The sequence below is a fragment of the Marmota marmota genome, unplaced genomic scaffold, assembly GCF_001458135.2.
Source record: "Marmota marmota marmota unplaced genomic scaffold, marMar, whole genome shotgun sequence".
Classification (NCBI taxonomy): domain Eukaryota; kingdom Metazoa; phylum Chordata; class Mammalia; order Rodentia; family Sciuridae; genus Marmota; species Marmota marmota.
In genome coordinates this window covers 13,152,673-13,173,818 of record NW_026000057.1, presented here as the reverse complement: position 1 = coordinate 13,173,818, position 21,146 = coordinate 13,152,673, and the positions used below count along the sequence as shown (strand labels likewise).

At 32.9% G+C, this 21,146-nt stretch overlaps 1 protein-coding gene across 2 annotated transcripts in view; it reads right to left on the bottom strand.

Annotated features, from left to right (window-relative positions):
- Gucy1b1 (guanylate cyclase 1 soluble subunit beta 1) overlaps positions 1 to 21,146 on the bottom strand; it is a 41,948-nt gene that overhangs the window by 4,475 nt on the left and 16,327 nt on the right. For both annotated transcript variants that reach the window (XM_015484505.2, XM_048813552.1), the window contains exons 4-10: positions 20,283 to 20,401; positions 10,014 to 10,211; positions 7,602 to 7,832; positions 6,702 to 6,818; positions 5,628 to 5,761; positions 2,632 to 2,829; positions 213 to 450 (exon numbers count right to left, since the gene is read on the bottom strand). In XM_015484505.2, coding sequence (XP_015339991.1) covers positions 213 to 450; positions 2,632 to 2,829; positions 5,628 to 5,761; positions 6,702 to 6,818; positions 7,602 to 7,832; positions 10,014 to 10,211; positions 20,283 to 20,401 — 1,235 coding nt within the window. The remainder of the gene's footprint in view (positions 1 to 212; positions 451 to 2,631; positions 2,830 to 5,627; positions 5,762 to 6,701; positions 6,819 to 7,601; positions 7,833 to 10,013; positions 10,212 to 20,282; positions 20,402 to 21,146) is intronic.

The following is a 21,146-nucleotide window of genomic DNA, read 5'->3' as shown; positions in this document are numbered from 1 at the left end:
TGCTCCATAAAACATTGAGCTTGGTTACATGAAAAAGAAAGTTTTATAACAAGAAATAATTATTTAAGAAAACAGTAAATAGTGACTACGTGGAGGCTTACTGACCCAAGACTGCAGCTATGGTCTGAGAATAGGGATAGTAGTGCTTCTGAAGGGGAAGTTCAGAGCTCAGATTCTGAACAGCACTGCAGTGGGTTCTGATAAGGACTTGCCTTATAAACAAAGGGATTTTTCCGTGAATCTGTCAGTGTGTCGAATCTGGTGTAGAGGTCGTTGAGAAGGTTGACAATCTTCATGGCCCCTTCTCCAGATGCATGCTTGCTACAGAAAGCATTGAAGCCCACGATGCCACTGAAGAGGATGGTCACGTTGTCATATCTTTTGGCAGGCACTGGACGCTTATGCCTCAGTTCATTGGCAACGGATGGAGGGAGGACAGAATACAGCAATCTGTTTGTCAGGGTTAGGAGAAAGCCACTGTGAGAAATGCTGATAATACTTTAGTATTTTTGCTGGTCTTTTCAGAGAGCACCAATGCCATTTGCACAGGGTTTTGATAAAAAACTTCAAGATTAGTATCACATTCTCTCTATATATGTATATACATATATAACACACACATACATATGTGTACATATATATATGCATATGTGTAATATATGTATACATTTGTGCATATACATATATATATACATATAAATGCACATGTGTGTATACATACATATATATGCAGAGACAGGAGATATAGAACATATCATTTGTTATTCTAATTACATATATTCCTAAATCCAAGCCTATTCAAACCAAGTCAAAATAAGCCAAACAAATAAGTAGGTAAAACAAAGGATTGGCAATGGAAACTCAGTTTTCATTTATTTTCCCATATATCCTGTTCCTGCTATTATGACATTCACAGTTTGAAAGTGGTCACTATCAGTGCCTAAAACATTGTATGTAAAACACAATAATAGAAACATGTTTACTTCTCATGAACAAGCAATTCATCTCAATCTTTGTAAAGTAATAAATGAAACAGCACTATTCTGCAGTCTCATTCACACCTCACTTCTTCAAAGAGGTCATTGACAAAACAGGTGGAAATTGGTTTAGACAAGAAAACATCTTCTTTCTGTAAGCAACACTGAAAATACCACTGTGGCATTGAGGATTGTCCCTTTAGGGACAATTGTGGTGAGCACACAGGTGGAGGAGGAGAGGTGATAGATTAAGGAGATGAGCAGAGACTTGTGGGCTCTTAATAAAAAGAAACAGGAACAAATGAGGTAACCTCATCTTTTCCCTGCCCAAAGCCAAAGGTGAAGTTTAAATATACAAAACAGAGCTGAGCTCTCAATGTTTCTTCTAGCCATAGTGGAATGTCTCCAGTCTTGTATTTCAACATCTAAACAGATAACACCTTATAAAATATTAAAGCTATCTTTGGATAGTAAATGCAAACAGAGTAGAATTATTTAGCTTTAAAGGAAATTAATAGTGACTGGTTTATAACAAAATCACCTTGGAAACCCAACATTTTGTAATCTAATCTAATCTCATGGAAGGATTCTTGAAGTGAAAGAACTCTAAAGATAAAAAAATTAAAAAATAAAAAAATAATTTCAGAAAGTCAAACCCACCTTGGGGAAATAAAACAAAGAAATCACCCTGTGATTAGTACTTATCAGCTACACAATTCAAAGACAAGCCCTTGTTCTAGTTCCCCAAACTCTCTGGTTTGGACTCCAGGTCTAGTGTGGTAATTGAAGGCTCTATTCAAATTGACAATTTAGGGGGAAGTAAATTAAGAGCTTTTTCAATATATTATATAGGTTACATAGACATTACATCAGTTTAAATATACATTCTTTGGATTATTAGTTATCTATGTTACTGCTATTGTTTGGAACTGACATTACTATCTTTCAGATTCATAATTCCCAGGCCCTACACTAATTTAGAGTACAAGAAAAGACATCTTTGAAATAAAACAATTAATTCAAAGTTCATTGTTCAGCACCCACCCAACCCTTGGACCAATGAACGTGGTCAGGATACAACTTTTGCATGAATTCAGAATTTGATTTGGATTATTTTTACACTTTTCTGAGAGATATTCTGACCTCTATCCTTTACCTTGATTTCTAAAAATAGAAGACATATTTTTCTTATCTTTGAGACTGATATATTTTCTTATTCATATTTTCTTTTTTTTAAAGAGAGAGAGAGAGAGAGAGAATTTTTTAATGTTTATTTTTTAGTTTTCGGCGGACACAACATCTTTGTTTGTATGTGGTGCTGAGGATCAAACCCGGGCCACACGCGTGCCAGGAGAGCGAGCTACGGCTTGAGCCACATCCCCAGCCCTCATATTTTCTTTCTACAGCAAACTATGGCTGGGGATGTAGCTCAGTGGTAGAGCAATTGTCTGGTAGCCATGAGACACTGGATTCCAGCCCCAGCATTTAAATAAATAAATAAATATTAAGTAAATAAATAAGAGCAAAGTAGAAGATTTTACCTACTGTTCTAGATATACATCAGTCCCATGATTTTTTAGCCTTGATAGCAATCTTAACTATAGTATCATCATAATATGAGTAAAACTTTGTCCTTATTTAACCATATTCTTACGTGTCTGTCTTTTTCTTTTCATCTTCCAGGGCTCTTAATGTGAGCTGCAGTCTGTCCGTGAGAATTTCCAGTTCTTGGGTTAGTTTGTATTCCTCCCTGAATTGTTCTCCCAAGAGAACAAGGTCGCGGGTGGCATCGTGCAGAGGGATGTCACTCAGATACAGACCTCTCCTTGTCAAATCATCCAGGTTCATCACACTGTCATATAGAGAAATAAGACAAACTCACTCCCAACTTGTTCCCATGACAAGATCAGCCCTGATTACTGTCACGGAGCATCGTCCTGATAACTCCTACCATTCAAAGGCAGGGTAAAGAAAAAAATGATGGAGAATTGAATTAATAATATGACTTTAGTAAATTAGATATTTAAAGATTTATCAAAAGACAGTGAGCTCGAGATGCATTTTCATCAGGTTGTATTTTTTGGAATCAAAGAGTGTGCAGAAAATGGGTCTATGGAATATGCTTAATATGTACTTAATACAAAGTTGCTATTTATAATTTTCTAGAATTTTTCCTTATTATAAACAAAGGAGGAAAAATCTATCTTAGCAGAAATGATGCTTCTTTTGAGAAACTAGTTCATTTTTACCTATGGGTTCTATGAATCTTATAACTGGCTGTATTTCTCATTTGAACACAACGTTTAAAAGTTTACAATATTTATTACCCATCTTCAACATATATTTATGTACTTAAGAGACCTTTTGTGCTATTCTTACTTTTTGTTTTCAGTTCTTCTTCGGTGCTTATTCTCTTTGACTAATTTTTCTCATTTTTTGAAGCATTATTTGACCTTGCTGAATCCTACTGCACTCTTTGTAACTTGTTATATTTGGAATGACTTAATAATGTTTATTGAATCAGCCAATATCTGGTAAGTGAAAAGTTCATGGCTCTTAAAAATTCAATTCACACATCTTAAGGTTACATTACTGCTTTGAATTCTGTAAATGCAAAGGAATTCTGGTTACTCTGAATAATAATTTCTCTAAAATGACAAAATCAGGTTATGACTTTACTAAACAACTTTAGATTAATAGAAGTTTCTCTTGCAATAAATTATCAGCAGAAATGTCCATAAATCTAAGCAAAAATTAGCATGGCAATATACAAAATAAAATAAAGATTTTATTAATGAAGTACAGTCTCTTTAGATATTTTGTTAAATGGAATAGGTAAGCTGAAGCCCACTTGCAGAAATAAACCTATTTAGAAAAAGGCATTGGCCAAATGGTATGTAAGACCTGCCTATAAGCAGAGAAAAAATGGATTATTATAAGTTTAAAATGGAAATGATTGGTAAAAAATGTTCATAATGAGTTAGAAAATTTAATCAAATTATAAGTATCTCACTGCTTTAAAAAAGTTATTTTAATGAGCTAGCAAAACATTTTTTGTTCAATTTAAACCAATCATTCAGAAATTATTTATCATACAAGTAAGACTGCTTTACTTAATCTCTTGGTTTATATAATGTGAGAACAATCTTTCTGTGCACATGAGCAGGTCTAAGAATGTCTCACTATAGGACAAATTTCTAGATATGGCAGTGAACAAATATACTCAAAGCTGGTTGTGGTGGTGCAAGCCTGTAAATTCCAGCCCCTTGGGAGGCTAAGTCAGGAGGATTTCGAGTTCAAAGCCAGCCTCAGCAACTTAGTGAGGTCCTAAGGTCATCTCTCTAAACAAAGTATAAAAAAGGNGTGTATAAGAGACAGGCCCCGGCCAGGTCCAATCTCCAGCACAAAACAAAACAACAACAACAACAAAAAAAACAGAGTACACGCCAAAATTTCTGCTTCTGCTTTCAAAGACACCTTTCTTTCCATGAACAGAAATTGTACCTATTCGTGAGCTGTTATTCTACTGAAGCTCAACATGGAAAGAGGCAAAGGAGAAAAAAAAAATACTATTGATAGCAGGTGAGATACTATTAGATCAATTTAATTTATTTACACCCCATAATTTTGTCTCTTTTATTTCCATAACATGTAATTTCCAGAAAATATCATCATTATTCTTATATTGTCATATATATTAACATTTGATTGAATAATATGTAATTAATATTTAATACAATTAATTATTTAATAATATATTGTTCTTATGTGTTAATACTACAGTTATAATATTAAGAGAGGTTGTTACTAAGTTTGTTAGATTTTTCAGAAATTATAATGTAGCATCTTTTAACAGAAAGAGAGCTTGGTGAAGTTAAATTAAAAATTTAACCAATAATCCACCAAAAAAGTGCTTTCTCAAATGTGTTAGTAGAGAATGCACATGCATTTTAGTTTTACAAAGTTATAAATATACAAAATATCACCTAATAACAAACCCCCACAGTTATCTTTTCCTGTTGTTCTAAAGCAAATTTAGATATATTTTTATATTCTGGATTCCCATGCATCTTTTAGTAAAATATTTCTCAAACTGTAAAAATACCAATGCATAGATTTGTTCCTTTTTGATGTTTATTATAAACAACATATTCTACATAAATTTCAATTTAACAATATATGTTGACTAGTGTATCTTATAAAATCATTAAATAATTTTAATATGAAATAACTGAAATCCAAAAATCATTAGCATCCTTCTACAATTTTTGCCCACTTACTATAGAAAGGTTCATTTCTGGGTGCCAAATGTATCCATGTCTTTATGCCATCATATTGGATGCTTTTATTTTTAATCAAATCTCTTGAATATACAATAATATACAATTAGCTAACTACAGATTAGATATCCCATGATACAGTGGCATATAGAACTTTGCAAACGGATTTAGACATGACAATAGATTGTGTGACTTCTTCTGAGTGCAACAAATGTTAAATGAGATCATTTTTGTTATGGAGAAGTATAACAAAGGTTGGAAAATCCCATTACACTTTAACATAGGTAAACATGATGGACTCTAATGTTATTGAACTCCTGTTAGCTAAAGATGGTACTTATATCTGTAACGATCAATCAAAAAATATTACCTTGGTGAACACAGAAAAAGTATGCTGTCTGCTTCAGGTAAGTAGATCATTTGACCCTTGAGACGTAAGCAGCTGATCTCAGTCCCAGTCAGTTCATCCTCACATTCTAATTTCTCTACATCCAGTAATCCTTCCTTGAAAAGGCAAGACATAACCATTAACTAGTGCCTTTCTCCCTACGCGAAATTCAGCAACAAGGACACACATTCCTCATTTCCCCCCATGCATAAAGAAGAATAAGTGCCTCATAGCAGGAGAGGGCATTTCAACAGGTGATAAGCATAAGTGGTGACATTATGATAGACACTACAGAAAAGTGAATGGATGGTCTCTTCTGAACTCACAAAAGTGGTATCTACTGCTCATATATTTAAAGTTTTCATGAATCTTGTTTTCCCTTATTTTTCCAGTATGGCTACAACATATATTACCAGGTTCTACCAAAGAATAAACCAAGCCAATCCTGTATTCACAGAGTAGCTGAAAGCAGTCAGTTCCAAATATATAAAAATGTATAGGTATGGCCTTAGGGAGAGATTTAAGAAGGATAAAATGTATCCAAGGTAAACTACCTTTGCTATAATTATTCCAAAAACACAAACTATGCGATCTGGACACTATCTTAATTATCAACCACATGATATTTTATCTCTTTTGTTTTCCCACAAAATGGCACCAAGAAAAATAAACAAGTAAGAATAAATGGCTTAGGGTGAACTTCAAAAAAAATCAAAAACTGTTCTTCTCATTTCTAAAATAAGTTGTCAACACTGCATAGGGAGTAGAAGATGATGATTTTACTATGATATGACACTGAACTATCCCAGTGAAACTTCTAAAACTCAGTTCCATAAATTTTGATCAGATAATACAGCTCATGTTTCTTAGCCACACTTCAAATCACTAACATCACCTTTTAGATAAGCATGTTTTTGAGGTTTGGCTTTTATCTTGCTATAACTTCTCCATCTCACAGAATGTCACAGTAGATAATTTTCTCTTCTGATCATGTCTAATTAGTAACACAACTAACTTATACTCTACAATGTCTTTAATGCAATAAGATCTTATTACCTTGCTTCTCAATACAAAAACGGTATTGATATGTGAAAGGATCCCATGGAAACTGATATCAATATGAGGACGAACCAGAGAGAAGACAGACAGAAGGCTGCAGTTCCCAGGCTGGAGCTAGAATGTAGATAAAGAGCAAAGGTTACTTCAGTAGTTGAAATCAATTTTATGATTTTGTATTAATAACTGCATTAAACCAGCTCAATTATTTTTAAAAATAAAAATTAGAACTATTGTATAAGTTCAATATATGCAAATATACACATGTTTAAAACATATCTCAACAATGGACTCAAATCCCCCTGTATGCAACTCAGTGGTCAAATGGACATCAAATAGTTGCATTATCATAAACCCTAGTGTGGATCCAGGCAACTAATATCCAAATATAAGCTGATGCAAATAAAATAAGCATTTTCAGAGGGACAAATAAGGAAAATCTGTCTTCAAAATGTAGCATGATATGTTAAATGCCTGGTTAAATGCCCATGTCCTTTGATGCTTTTTCTTCTAAACCCCATCACAATCTTTGTTCTTTTTTAAAAATTTTTCTTCTTTTATCTGAATTTGCTAATGGTTGATTTTCAAAGCTGTTTAGAAGGTAGATATACAATGAAAATTTACTCAATAAATGAAAGCTGTTAACAGCAAGTTCCCCATTTTGTCATTAAAACTAGTATATTATTCTCACAGATATTTCCTATTGCCCCATAATTGATCAAAGCAGAAACAAATAAACAAATGTTCTAAGGAAAGTTGCAGTATTTCAACTATATTGTTGATAAAAATTTATGAGATGTGTGATATGCTTCATTACTTGATATAGTCAAAGGGTTAAATGAATGAAGGGCCACATGTATCCAAGCTACCAGGCCCCAAGGCAGTAAGCCATCATTTTACCTGGGGGAGCACTCTGTATATGGCATTGCCACATTGCGTGACCACTAGGTCCCGGTCAAATATTATGTGAAAAGGAAAAGCTTTGCAGAAGGTATATGGGCTGATGCGTGATTCCTGGGTACCATTTTCTTCAAATCTGTCAAGATCTTCATAAAAATCTTCTTCTTTTGACTCTTTTTCCTCAATTAAGAATTGAGTATGATCACATTCTTCATTTCTTTGCTGAATAACCTAGATGCCAAAGAGGGGAAATGATGTTAACTGTCTGCATTTCAGTTGAGATAGCACCTCTAAATATAAGAAACTGGTTATGAGAATTACATTTAGAAGGTTAGTTGTAAAATATTAAAATATATGCAAATATACACATGTTTAAAACAAAATATTTCTGAGCATTGATGTATGAAATTTGATGATTGAATAATTATGATTTAGAAATATGGTATCTGTTCCCCCTACCCTGTGACCCATATGGCCTCTTGGGGATAGAATTAGGGGAAAACACACTCCTCAGACTGGTGTTTTTTATGAGCACATTCGTATAATGAACAACCTACAAACCCCACAAGGAAACACTACTTAATTTGTTAACAATAATATTTAAAGACAGTAAAAAATTAATACAGAGAGATGTATATTTTAAAGTATATGCAATGTCCTTTTTTATTTGTCAGTTAGCAAGTAAAAAATCACAATAGTCTAGGTAGGGTCCTAAAAAGGAGGCAACAGTAAAGACATCTGCATTAAGGCTCACTTGGGCTAGATGTATTTGTTTGATATCAAGATTTTAAAAAGGGGATCTCATGAAAATAGAGAAAATAGACAGCAGACTAACAAAGTAGAGGAAAATGATCAGGAAGGAGGGAGAAGGAGAAGGAAGGAGGGAATAAAATCTGCCAAAATATGCTATTTTCATGAGTATACCACAGTAAATCATATATATATATATTTATAATGCATAAATTACAATGATAATAATAATAATAAAATTAATAATAATAAAAGAGAGATCAGTAAAGCAAGTAGATCAGGATAGAAAAGAGGAAAGAGAAAGGAAAGATACTGGGGAATGAAATTAATCAAATTAGGTTATGTGCATATATGGATATGGTTAATGAATCCCAGTATTATATATAATTATCATGCACCAATCAAAAGTAAAGTAAATGTATGAAGTATCTAAGAATAAATCTGATAAAAGATGTGAAGGATCTGTATAGAGAAAGAAAACCTTATAATCTTACTGAGAGAAAGTAAAGAAGACCTAAATAAATGTAGTGAAATGCCATATTTGCATATCTGCAAAAAAAAAAAAAAACGAAGATTGGAAATGAGATGCATATACTATTTTAATTGAATTCCAGTAAGATTTCCATTCATGGATGTATTTCAAACCTCTATGCAAGGTTTTAATTTTTAAGTGTATCTGGATTTGATAATGTCACATTACACATAGTGCACATTCTAAATGGATAAAACTAAAGATGCACCCGCAAATCACCAACAGGTAAGAACTGAAAACTCCCAAAAGAAAATCATATATTTTAACATGACATGCCTAGATAAAATACATGAGACACTTTTCTAACATAATCAATTTAAATGTTGCAGTTTTATTTTGTATAATACTGTAGTTTGAAAGTTTGGGACTTTCCATGGTATTAGAACATAACTATGATAGCTAAGAAAGTACTGCCCATTAGATGGTCATTAAAGACAGTCAAAATAGGATATCTCTGTCTCCACGTAGTTCAAATGTAGGCTCACTACAAAATGCCACTTGAACTTGAATATGCTGAACACATAAAAAGAAGCTCACTGGGAGAGACTATACTGACAGAAAAACAATGATTCCCTTTGTTGCAGTTACTCTATTATTGCCTTGAAATTAGCACTCAAAACTAGTGAAGTATATTATTAATAGTAGTGGCTTCTTTGACCAAAGACTTTTTTTAAAATTCCAAAATTTCAGTTGAAAAGAAGAATAAAACATTGCAGCTATATTTCAAGGCAAAAAAAAAATCACCCCCCCAAAAAAATCTGTAAAATAATATCTAATTTTATACTATGGATATCTTGCAGGCTGAAATCCACAACTCGGTTAGTTACACAATCTTCTGCTTCCCAGCTGGTGTGTGTGTGCTCACAGGGAATGCAAAGAAATTTCTTCTTGCCTTAAGCAATGTATATTCAGAAAGAAACTCTGCTGGCATAAGCAATAAAAAAAATATCCAGTATAATGCATTCTAAGGCCAAATATAGAAGATTACTGGTGTTTTCACTGTTCTAGGTGACACATATTTCTAGTAAAGTCCATTAGCTTCAATCACAATAGGGAAATTCAGAATATCAATTTTAATATATTTACAAGTGTCATATGTGTTAAGAAGAGTCTCCAGCATGGTGCATTACCTTCATGTCTATTTCGGTTCCATGTATTTGCTGAGCTACTGTTTTGATGATTCCAATGACAATATCCTGTAGTCCTTCTCTCTCTGAGTAGTAGTGAAGAATGAGTCCCTTGCCCTTTTCTGCATCAGTGCACCTGAAGGAAGGTGCCCGCATACCTGGGTAGATGGTAGCAAGATGGTCATGCAGAGCATCAAGATTCTGCAGGGAAGAGGAAAGAAGGATGGATAAAAAGCACTTCCACAATGACAGTGAACTTCAGAAGAGCAAGATACGGGAAAAAGGCTCAATGCTGAGTTTATTTGTCAGCTCGGCAGAGCAAACATTCAGATGGCACATTTTTCACTTGCTACACTGAGAAATCTCCAGGGCAAGTGCCACAGGAAATTGAAACTGAAATAGTACAATTAAAAAATATACCTATGACCACTAATAGCACACTTTAAGAATGAACAAAGAAGTGGCATGTAAAGAAAATGCCTGACATTGTCACATTGTCTATTTTCACATTTCAAAAATTTCTCTCTGCTGTGATGATTGTGGTGAGGATTAAATGTTGACTAATCCTGAAAAAAAAAAAAAAAAGAAAATGCTTGAGCCAGATAAAAGATAGAGTTTGAGGGTTAAAGCAAAGATTGGCATATTTTTAGGAGTTTTAGGTAGTTGTATATGCATCTTGTAATAAGCAATAGGGAATACCCTTCAGTTTATACTATGATCCTCAGACTTAGTTTTTATTTTAATACCAATCTTAGAGTGGTAAGGTTATGAAACTATAAGTATATTATTTTGTGGAGTAATATTTTGGAAGTTTAAAGCACATTTTAGAAATGAAAGGAGCATATTTCTCCACATTCATTAACAGTCTTCAATAAAGATAAAAATTCATGGAGAGCTTGTGAAATAATTAACTTTTGGAATTGAGGTCTTGGAAAACTGATAAATTGGCTAGTAAATATTTTCTATTCTTGTAGACTTACATTAGTTTAGAACATGTTAAATTTCCTAGAGTCTTATATTAGTCATATACAAAACTGGTTCCTATAAATATTATCACAATAAGTGATGCAAACTATACTTTTAACTTGGTCCAATGTGACTTTCAAAATAACAATTCACAATTCATGTGTAAGTGTGTGTGTGCGTTGCCCATAATATACACACACAGCCAACATGGTCACGAAGGCTGTCACTCTAATGCTCAAATAGGTAAATCTGGGGTCTTTTTGTATTGTCTCATCTATACAGTGCTTTCTCTTTTCTTCCTCAATATTACATCTGTTAAAATCAAGTCAGGCTAGTTCTTAACAAAAGCATCAAATCATTCTAATCGCTTCTAGAGGCTGCAGTGGCTGTGTAAAGATAATCCAATGTGGCAGACAACAAGTGTTACACAGCTGATATTACTTACAAACCCTTGAATCTTAAATTTATATTTTGTTCAGTTGAATGGTACAAGGCGTTCCTCCTATGACAAGTTCTTCTCATGGGGATTCTTCCCTGCCTGAGAAGGGACAGCTTGAGGGCTGCACTTCATGACCCTTAAGATCCTTTTCACTTATATTGATGCTGGGAAAAATCTCATGAAAGATAATGTGCTGAGAAGAAAAAAATCGCCAAAATATGTTTTTCCTTTTAGCTTCATGTGCCACAAATTCCTTCTAAATCAAAATTGAGTTTGTGGCTGAATTAAGGGCATTTGTCTAATATAGTCAGGCTCAGAACTATGGTTTATTTGAAAGAAAAAAAAGACTCAAGCAAGCATTTAATTTTTTTTTTCATTTTTTTCTTTATTTCATAAGTCAATAGGCCCATACCACTTTCATACCCACCTATTTTCGTCTTGTGTCATATGTATTATTAGCACATTTTTACACAAAGTCAATGTCTATATAAGAAATGGTACCATTTCTGTTAGCAGTAACCCTAATGCTCAGGCATGTCAGAGACTGGATACAATCACCCACACCTGGTATTTGATGGGTCACTAAAGATAGGTACTACACCATGTATGTGGGTGGAGCCATTTTAATCTAAATAGAGTTACTGATAATATCAAGACATTAATATTGGTAATAAATTCTGCTTCAATTTATCACTTAAGGCAAATAGAATACAGAAAAAAACTGAGTGAGAATGTTCACATTTTAAGTAACCAACTTTTCTGTGGTAACAAACTCTCTGGAGATTTGCTATTTTATTGAATTTACTATTAATTAAATGGACAAGTAAAGTGCTTTTCTGGAGCATAAAAGATTTAACACCACTTTGTAATATTGATTTTCTTTAGATAGTCTCTAACATAAAAAATGCCCCTGGGACTTCTTTAGTTACAGCTTTCTTTACTTGGTTTTACTCTCAAAATTAAAGTGATTTCCACAGCCTGCCTACTTGAAGAAACAGGATTAATGATTATAAATTAAATTATTTTATTTGAGTGTTATTATATTGCTAATATATGTACCATCTTCATCTTTAGGACCACAATTATTGTGGCAGCCTCAAAAAGGTACAAAAACAGTTTCTTAGAATAGCTGAGAGAAAACCTTTTCTACATTTAATATTCTATCTAAATGAAGCTGATTATTAATCACTGTGTGGTTACAATGTATTCTGAAGAAAAACAGTTTCATCTCAAAAATGATAATCTGTATCATTTCTAAATATACCCATGAAAGCAAGTACACTAAGAAAAGAGCTGTGTAGTCTAATACAAAGCACACACACACACACACACACACACAAAAGAATGAATTACACATATACACATATATGAATGAAACCCAAAGAGAAATGGAATATATATAAACACATACATACAAACACACACCACACACTGCAGTACAGGTAGGTTTCCAGGAAATTAAAAGTATGATTATATTGATTCTTCCTGCTTTTGTGAAATAAATGAGAGAAAGAGAATGAGAGAGAGAAGAGAGGAGAGGATAGAGAGGAGGTCCATGCACCTATTTTATGTTGAGATAATGAAAGGTTAGTCTGAGAATTCAATTTCATTTCAAATTGTTTTGATATCATTTTGCTGTTCATTCTACATCCAAAATGAATGTACTTTTTTCTACTCAGGAATGCTTCTACCCGGAAGTTCATATTACCCTGTCACCTGACATTTATCATTTGTAAAAGAAAAATTAGTTTCTGGTATCCTGGGAAACTATACTGAAGTTCCAGATTTAGTATGCTCCACCGATTTAGGAAACAAAAGACAATTTATTATTTCTTTGATAAATGCTTTAAAGTTAAATGTTTTTAAAGATCTCAGAATATTGCAAAATATGTATAAACTTCTTTTTTTTAATATGCTTGCCAAAATAAGCTCAGACATAATTACATGGTATGAAGAAATTCACTACTTCATTTTCTTGCTTCCTTTACATATAATCCAGAATTCCTAAATGATCAACAGAAATGAATTTAATAAGACCTTGCCTTGAAATTTAAAAAAAAAAAAAAGAGATTTTTTTTTTTTAGTCTTCAAGAATGGTAACCTAGCAGATGAGGAAAAGGTAATTGTCTATATTGAGATTAGTGAAGTTGAGATCTGAAAGAAACTTAAAAATCAATAATTACAAATCTCTCTGTTTCTTTCTCTCTCTGAAGGAGGATGAAACACATTTCCTTTGTTTTTATTCCTCAGACCTCTGAAAAATAGGACCAGCACCAACCTTTTAAAATGAGAATCCTGGGGTGAGGAGCAGGTAGGGGGCAGGAAAGATGGTGGAATAAGGTGGACATCATTACCCTAGTACATGTATGACTGCATATATGGTGCGATGCTACATCATGTACAACTAGAGAAATAAAAAGTCGTGCTGCAATTGTGTACAATGAATCAAAATGCATTCTGCTGTCATATATACCTATTTATTAAAATAAATTATTTAATTAATAAAAAATAAAATGAGAATCCTGTACCTTAAAAATCATTGTTTAGGTTTTCTAAGAAAGAAGTCATTTTGGAAATTGAAGATTAAAATTTTCAACAAACAAGACCTAAATAAAATGGCAAACCCAATCCTGGATAAAGGAAATTGCAAAGGATATAGAATAAGATGAAAGCAAGTAAGAGGTTAATGCTTTAATGACACTTTTCTGAGTTTTTTTCCAGCAAGTTTTAAAAGAAATATTTCCTTAAGGAATAGGCTTCTGCCTGAAAAAATTAACAAAGTAAAAATCCCTATTTGAAAGAAATTGTACCAATCATTAAAATTATTTAAATTGGAATAGGTTTGCATTAAAAATATTTATCATTACCACTCTTGACATAAATATTTTAATTAAAGAATAATGAAATAGTCAAAGATCTATACATATGTAAGATATTCCACTTACTTTTGTGCTTTTAAACCCATGTTTTAAAAAGATCCTGCATATATAATATGACATTTGACAGTTAATTGATGGTCTGTGAAAGTATACAAAAGATATTCAATGAGCAATGTCTTCTAGTTCTAAATTATTTCTTTTTCTTCCTTCACAAGGCTCTTAAAAGAAAACTAAATCCTCTTGTGTCAATTTTAAAATTGCAGGCTGTAGAAATTGACATTTTGGATACTAATTTGGATGCTAAGAAAACAGTTTCTTTTAAAATTTGAAAGTTAAAAATAAAGTGAATAATGCATTCTTTTCTAAGAAATATAAATAATTTAGGGAAGTATTAGAATTTTACAGCTGTTCAGGAAAATCCTCATATTTCCCAAAATAGCCTTTAGCACAAACATTTAAGAATTAGATCAGTCATCAATCCCAGATTGTTGCTGGTGGGCTGGCCAAATCACAATGTTGTATTTTCTAAGCCAAAACCTGGAGCCAACTGGATATGAAGAAAATCCTTTTGCAGGCTGAACAGAGGCACTGAATGAAGAACTTGAATATTGGTTAGCTAAGAGAATCAGTGAAACTGTCAAATGGTCACTATAACCAAGATCAATTTAAGGACCCAGTATCTCCAGCCAACAATGAAAGAATAAACATTCTTTTAAATGTTCAGTTGAGACCCTTATGCATATTTAAACAGGACCATAATTTAAATCCAGACTGGCCTCTAAAATTGCATTTTGCCTGTTTAATTTTCAATAATTAAATATACATATGTAAGATATTCTTTGGCAGCCTTTGACACTCATTTTAATTTCATCTTAACTCTGTGAAATTCATGGGGAAATAAAGAATCTACAATGTAATTGAGCAACACCACTGAAATTGAATTGGCCATCCTGTTTAGGGTCCCATTCTCAGAGGTCATATATCATCCTAGCAAACATGGCTTATTCAAAGAACTTGGCTCATTGTACAATTGCGCGTGCGCGGGCACACACACACACACACACACACACACACTAGCACAGACTTAAAATATAAAGGGAAAATAATATACACACTACTGTTTCAGTTATACATTGTTTTATATCAAACCGCTGCAAAACTTACTGGCTAAAAACAATATTTTATTATTGTCTTGTATGGTTCTGTGGGACATCTGAGAACAAAAGTTCTTGCACTGGTTTGGAGTCAGTTGGAAACTGGGGCTGGGGTTATCAGAGTGCTGTAGCTGGCTACTTTTTCAAAATAGATTACTCAAATGGCTAGTATTTATGGCTGGCTATTTGCTTCAGCTCAGCCAGGTCATGGCCTGTCTATGTGGCTTGTGCTTCTCATTTCATGTGCCTGGGTTCCTACAGAGATCATCCCATGAGCAACTCTTCCCAAATATCCAGGAGGCAACCTCAAGATTTTTTCTCCTGTTAACTAGAAAGTTTCAAAATGACACTTTGGTCATATTCCATGGGTCAAACAATAAGTAAAGCCAACTCAGATTGATGGGAAAGGGAATCACACCCCTTGATAGGGGATAGCAAAAATCATAACTGTAGAAGTGCAGATGTGGTAAGAAATGTTGCAGCGATTTTTGAAAAATATAATCTCCCAATATGCAATGAAACATTTGAAACCATGGATTTAAAGTGGAAATACCACCAAAGTGGATATTTCTTATTGACTACTTTCTTATGGAGACTGCAAATCCCATATATTCTCTGCAGTGTTTTAATCAACATACTAGAAGCTTCAAATAGAAATTTATATAGCAAAAGCATGTGACCACATAATTAATTGCTTATTTAAACATAAGAAAATGAAAAAATAGACAAAATTTCCTGTTGAATATGATCTTACCTTTAAAAGAATATATAAAATTAAATATTTAAAATTTAATATAAATTAATATATAAAATTCAAACATCAAAATAAAAAAACTTACTATTTCTTTCTCATGTGGATATATATCATGTTATAATTACTGTCAACAAAAATAAAAAAAAAATTATTACTTTACTAAATGGTCCAAAATTAATGACTTCACAGAAGGTAAGTAAAATCAATTCTAAACTATTTAATGTATCTAGAGCAATGTATCTCAAAAGTTCCCTCTAAAATATTTCTCAAGTTTATTACTGTATTCATTTATAGTTTTAGCTATATTTTTAAAGTCAAAATGGTAAAATAAGTCAATTTAAAAAATTGAATGTAGATGCACAAGAATGACTGTATACACAAGGTCATGAATTTGATGTTGGAAGCAAAGTCTTTCAAAGAGATAAAATATATATTAGTTTCCATTGTTTCAACCAAGAAACCAAAGGAGATCATAAAATACATGTGAAAAAAAAAACATTTTTCTGGAACTTAACCACAAATACTACCTTTACTTTTTGTCTTTAAATATAAACTTTGCATAAAGGAACTGAGGTATTATCACAATATAATAACCATATTAAGTGAAAACTATAAGCCCTTCAGAATTAACTCTTTGGTAGAATGCAAGAGTCCGTATTGCCCAGCTAAAACATGGTCAAATATTCTCATGTGTTATGATTTCAGTTACTATTTTATTATTCTGTGAAGACTTCAAATGGAAATATTAGAATGAATATTTAAAACACCAACAGATACAAATAATGCACCTTGAAAATTTGATATTGAACAGTAATCTCCCTTGTGTCATTCCTTTTATGGCACAATTTATGCTTCATCTCTAGATAAAGCTATATTGTCTCATTCCAAATTGATCGTCCTTAATAAAATAATTCATCTTGAACTATTAGTGAGTTTGCTTAATAGTGTTACCTTACTATATACTCAAATAATGAATATCCTTTTTTTCCCCTAAAAGATATTCCTTCATCCTTAGACACACAGATTGAATCTGTGGAGATATAGTCATTAACAGATTATGCATGGTCTTTGGTCTCCTGAAGTTTACATTCCAGTTCAACAAACAGGAAATAATAATGCAGCGTGAGAACAACTGTGGCTGGGAAATAGAGCGTGCTATGCAAGCATGAGAAAGCCAATCACCCTGACTTGGATAGCTTAGAGATTGGAGAGAGGAGGAAAGTCATCCTGGGAGAAGAAATCTGATCTCAGGATAAAGAAGATTTTTCTAGATGAAGAGGAACCAGTGTAACCTTCCATGCAGAGGGAAAAGCATGTGCCAAAGCTCAGAGGACAGAGAGAACAAAATAAGGATTCCAGAACAGGTTAAGTTTGGCCAGACTGAGAGAAAGGAAGACGAGGAATAGAAAGAGGATGGAAGTACTTTCAATTATCTTAAATGTTTGACTTTTTCCAATGATCAATGAAGAATTACTCAAGGTTTAAGCAGGAAAATGGGATGAGACAGATTTTTATTTCGGGTGAATCTCTAGGGTTATAGAGGAGAGAAGATATTGCAGTTGTTAAGAAAAGAAGCAGGAAAGACACCTGATCTCTAGATGAGGTTAGACTCTCCAAAGAGAATTAACTCTTTGGTAGAATGCATGAGTATTGCCCAGCTAAAACATGGCCAAATATTCTCTTGTGTTATGATTTTAGTTACTATTTTATTATTCTGTGAGGACTTCAAATGGAAATATCAGAAGTATGTGGGAAATGAAAAAAATGTAGCGGAATCTCAAAATTCAGCATTTAGGTAATAGAGCTTAAAGATTTGGTGATTGATTCAATTTAAATGGGTGAAAAAGAAACAAAATCCTTTAAAATCTCTATAACATGAGACCCAGTTTGTCTTAATCCATAATTAAAGGTTGAAGTTCACCACATAAAGAATATTTTATCACTGTGTCTAATGCAAATACCAATTTTTATATCTGAGCTAAGTTCTTAAAACAACTCATGAAAACTGTTCAATTTATAGTCACATACAGAAAAAGCTCCATTTAATTTCTCTGTAATATACCTAATGATGATAAAAATATTTACTTCTAAAAATTTCAGAACTCTAACATAATCAATTTGTCATGAAGACGTACCATTTCAGAACCAGAAAAAACAATGGATGAAAAGTGGGTAATATCAATGAAAACTTTATAGTATTCTAAATATCTAGTTTCCTCATTAATCATTGGGGGAAAATAAAATTTGGCATAATCTAAAGTCTTGTTAACTGGGTGTAGTGGTGCATGCCTGTAATCCCAGAAATGTGAGGCTGAGACAGGAGGATCTCAACTTTTGAGCCTGAAGCAGGAGAATAACAGGCTTGAGACCAGCCTCAGCAACTTAGGGAGACCCTATCACAAAACAAAAAATGAAAAAGGGATAAGGATAATGTTCAGTGGAGGTGCACCCCTGAGTTCAACCCCCAGTACATATATATATATATATATATATATACAAGATATATAAATACTATATATGTTTATTATATATATTTATATACGTGTAAATGTATATTCTTTCATACTGTCTTTGAAATCTGCTGTATATTTTACTCTTATGGCAAATCCCATTTCCAAGCTCAGCAGCGGCATGTGGCTAGGGGACTCTCCTACAGGACAATGCAGCTCTGGAACACAGAGAAACACACCTAAACAACTGCTGCTCTCTCACAATGCCTAACAAGGTCAGCAGATGGTGATAACGAATGGAGGTTAAAAACAGAATTATTAAAACTTTGTGGTGTTGCTATGATCATTGAGAGACAATGTTAATATTAAGAGAACAACTGAAATCTGCAAGTTTACTAATGAAGTGAAAATTATCAACAAAAATATTAAAAATGGTACATGTATTCTAAAATTTTAAACCCCCAAATACTTGAAAGTACCAAACTTTAATCCATTCAAAATGACCCATTTAAATGCTGCCTGTTTAATTTTATAATTTTAATTTAAATATCTTCCTGCAACTACTTTGTTTGGAAGCAGTATTTTTTTTTTTTTTTTTTTTTTGACAATGGTGGTTTAGTAAATCCACAGCAGGAGATTGCAAACCAGTTTCCATCTTGATTTAATGCTGTTTTAAGTTTATAAGAAAAATGTCCCTATGTAAACAACAGACATTTTTGATTAAACACTAAAGTTCTTATTTTGGCTGTTAAATCAATAAGGCAGCTGGGCTGAGAGTAGTTTACATTCCCTCAAAGCTGGGCTTCAGTTCAGTGGGTGTGCACTGACATCATTTTCCAGCAAGGTCTGGCTGCTCTCAGCAGCCAGCTTAGAAATATTCTTTGCGAACAACTACATAATTTTTTATGTTAACACATTTCAAGATGAGGGTCTCACAAAGGCCTGTGCTTAAAATAGCACAGTCCATCCAGAAATAGACTTTCATCTAATGGGGTAATTTACTAGTAAAAAAACTTGTAAATTTTAACAAGACTATAAGATAAAGGCCTTTGGTGACATTATTTATCTTTTTCACTCGACACTGACTTTGAAAGGTTTCCAACTTTCCTCTTACTAATAGACTTATTAAAAGGTAACTCTACAGCAAGTATGCTCAGTATTTTGGGGGAGGTAGATACCTAAGAGCCCTGATCCTTTTTCCTAAATGACAAGTTCTAGGTAGGACTTTGTAAATACTGATATACTGTTTAACTAGACTCTACTAACTGGAACTATCTTACAAAATGAAAATAGAACAATATTATATGTCAAAAACTTTAAACTACAAACTTTAGCATGTATAATAACTAAGAAGCCATTGAATAGATCATAATAGGCCCTGTGAAGTTTAAACAATATTAATTTATGACTTGCATACTAGAAATGATCAGCAACAAGAAATTAAGAAAAAATATGAAGTAAAAGTGCTAAAATATGTTCAAGACCACCCAATAAACATGGGAAAGCCCACTATGATTCCATTTTAGCAGCATGAGACTCTTGTACAGATAGCTAAAAAAAAGCATTCTAGAACCTCTATTTAAGAAACACAAACTCATAACTTTTACTGATAGAATATGAAATTGCTTACCTGTAGAAATTCTCTGACATTAGATCCCAGGACACGCAAAATGGTATCATAACCAGATTCTTGACAAAAGACAAAAAACATCTTCCCAAACATTTGGAGGATTTCGCCAGCATTGAGATCTGTTTTACGGTTTGAAAGAGGTAAGAAATATATACATATATATATTACAGGTAGAATACTGTTAACAAGAAGAAGGAGGCTAAAGGTATATTAAAATGATTTAAAATAGCTATAATTTTTGTGCAGAGTGAACACAGTTCAAAAGAAAAACATCTGGCCAGGACAATTCAATGCATTCTGAGAAGACAATACTAACATATTATTTAATATGTATTAATACATTAACAGACAGTAGAATCTATTTTGACATATTTACATAAACATGGAGGATATCTTATTCTAATTAGGATCCCAGTCTTGGGGTATGCACAATGGTGAGACTCAATGTGGTGTATTCATATATGTACAGAGGAAAGTCATGTCAGATTCATTCTACTGTCTTTGCTTTTCCTGTTCCTGCTCCCTTCCCTTCAGTCTAATCCCTTCCCTTTGTCTAATCCAATAAACTTCTATTCTCCCCTACCCCTTGTTGTGTGTTAGCATTCACCCTTTGGTTTTGGGGATTCACTTATTTCACTTAGCATTATAGTCACCAGATTCAGACATTTACTGGTGAACATAATAAAGTCATTCTTCTTTATGACTGAGTAATAGTCTATTGCTTATATAAACCATATTTTCTTTATCCATTCGTCTATTGATGGGCACCTAAATTGATTGCATAGCTTAGCTATTATGAATTGTGAATTGTGTGTAAACGTTGATGTGATGCAGTTTAAAATCCTGATTTTAAATTCTTTGGGT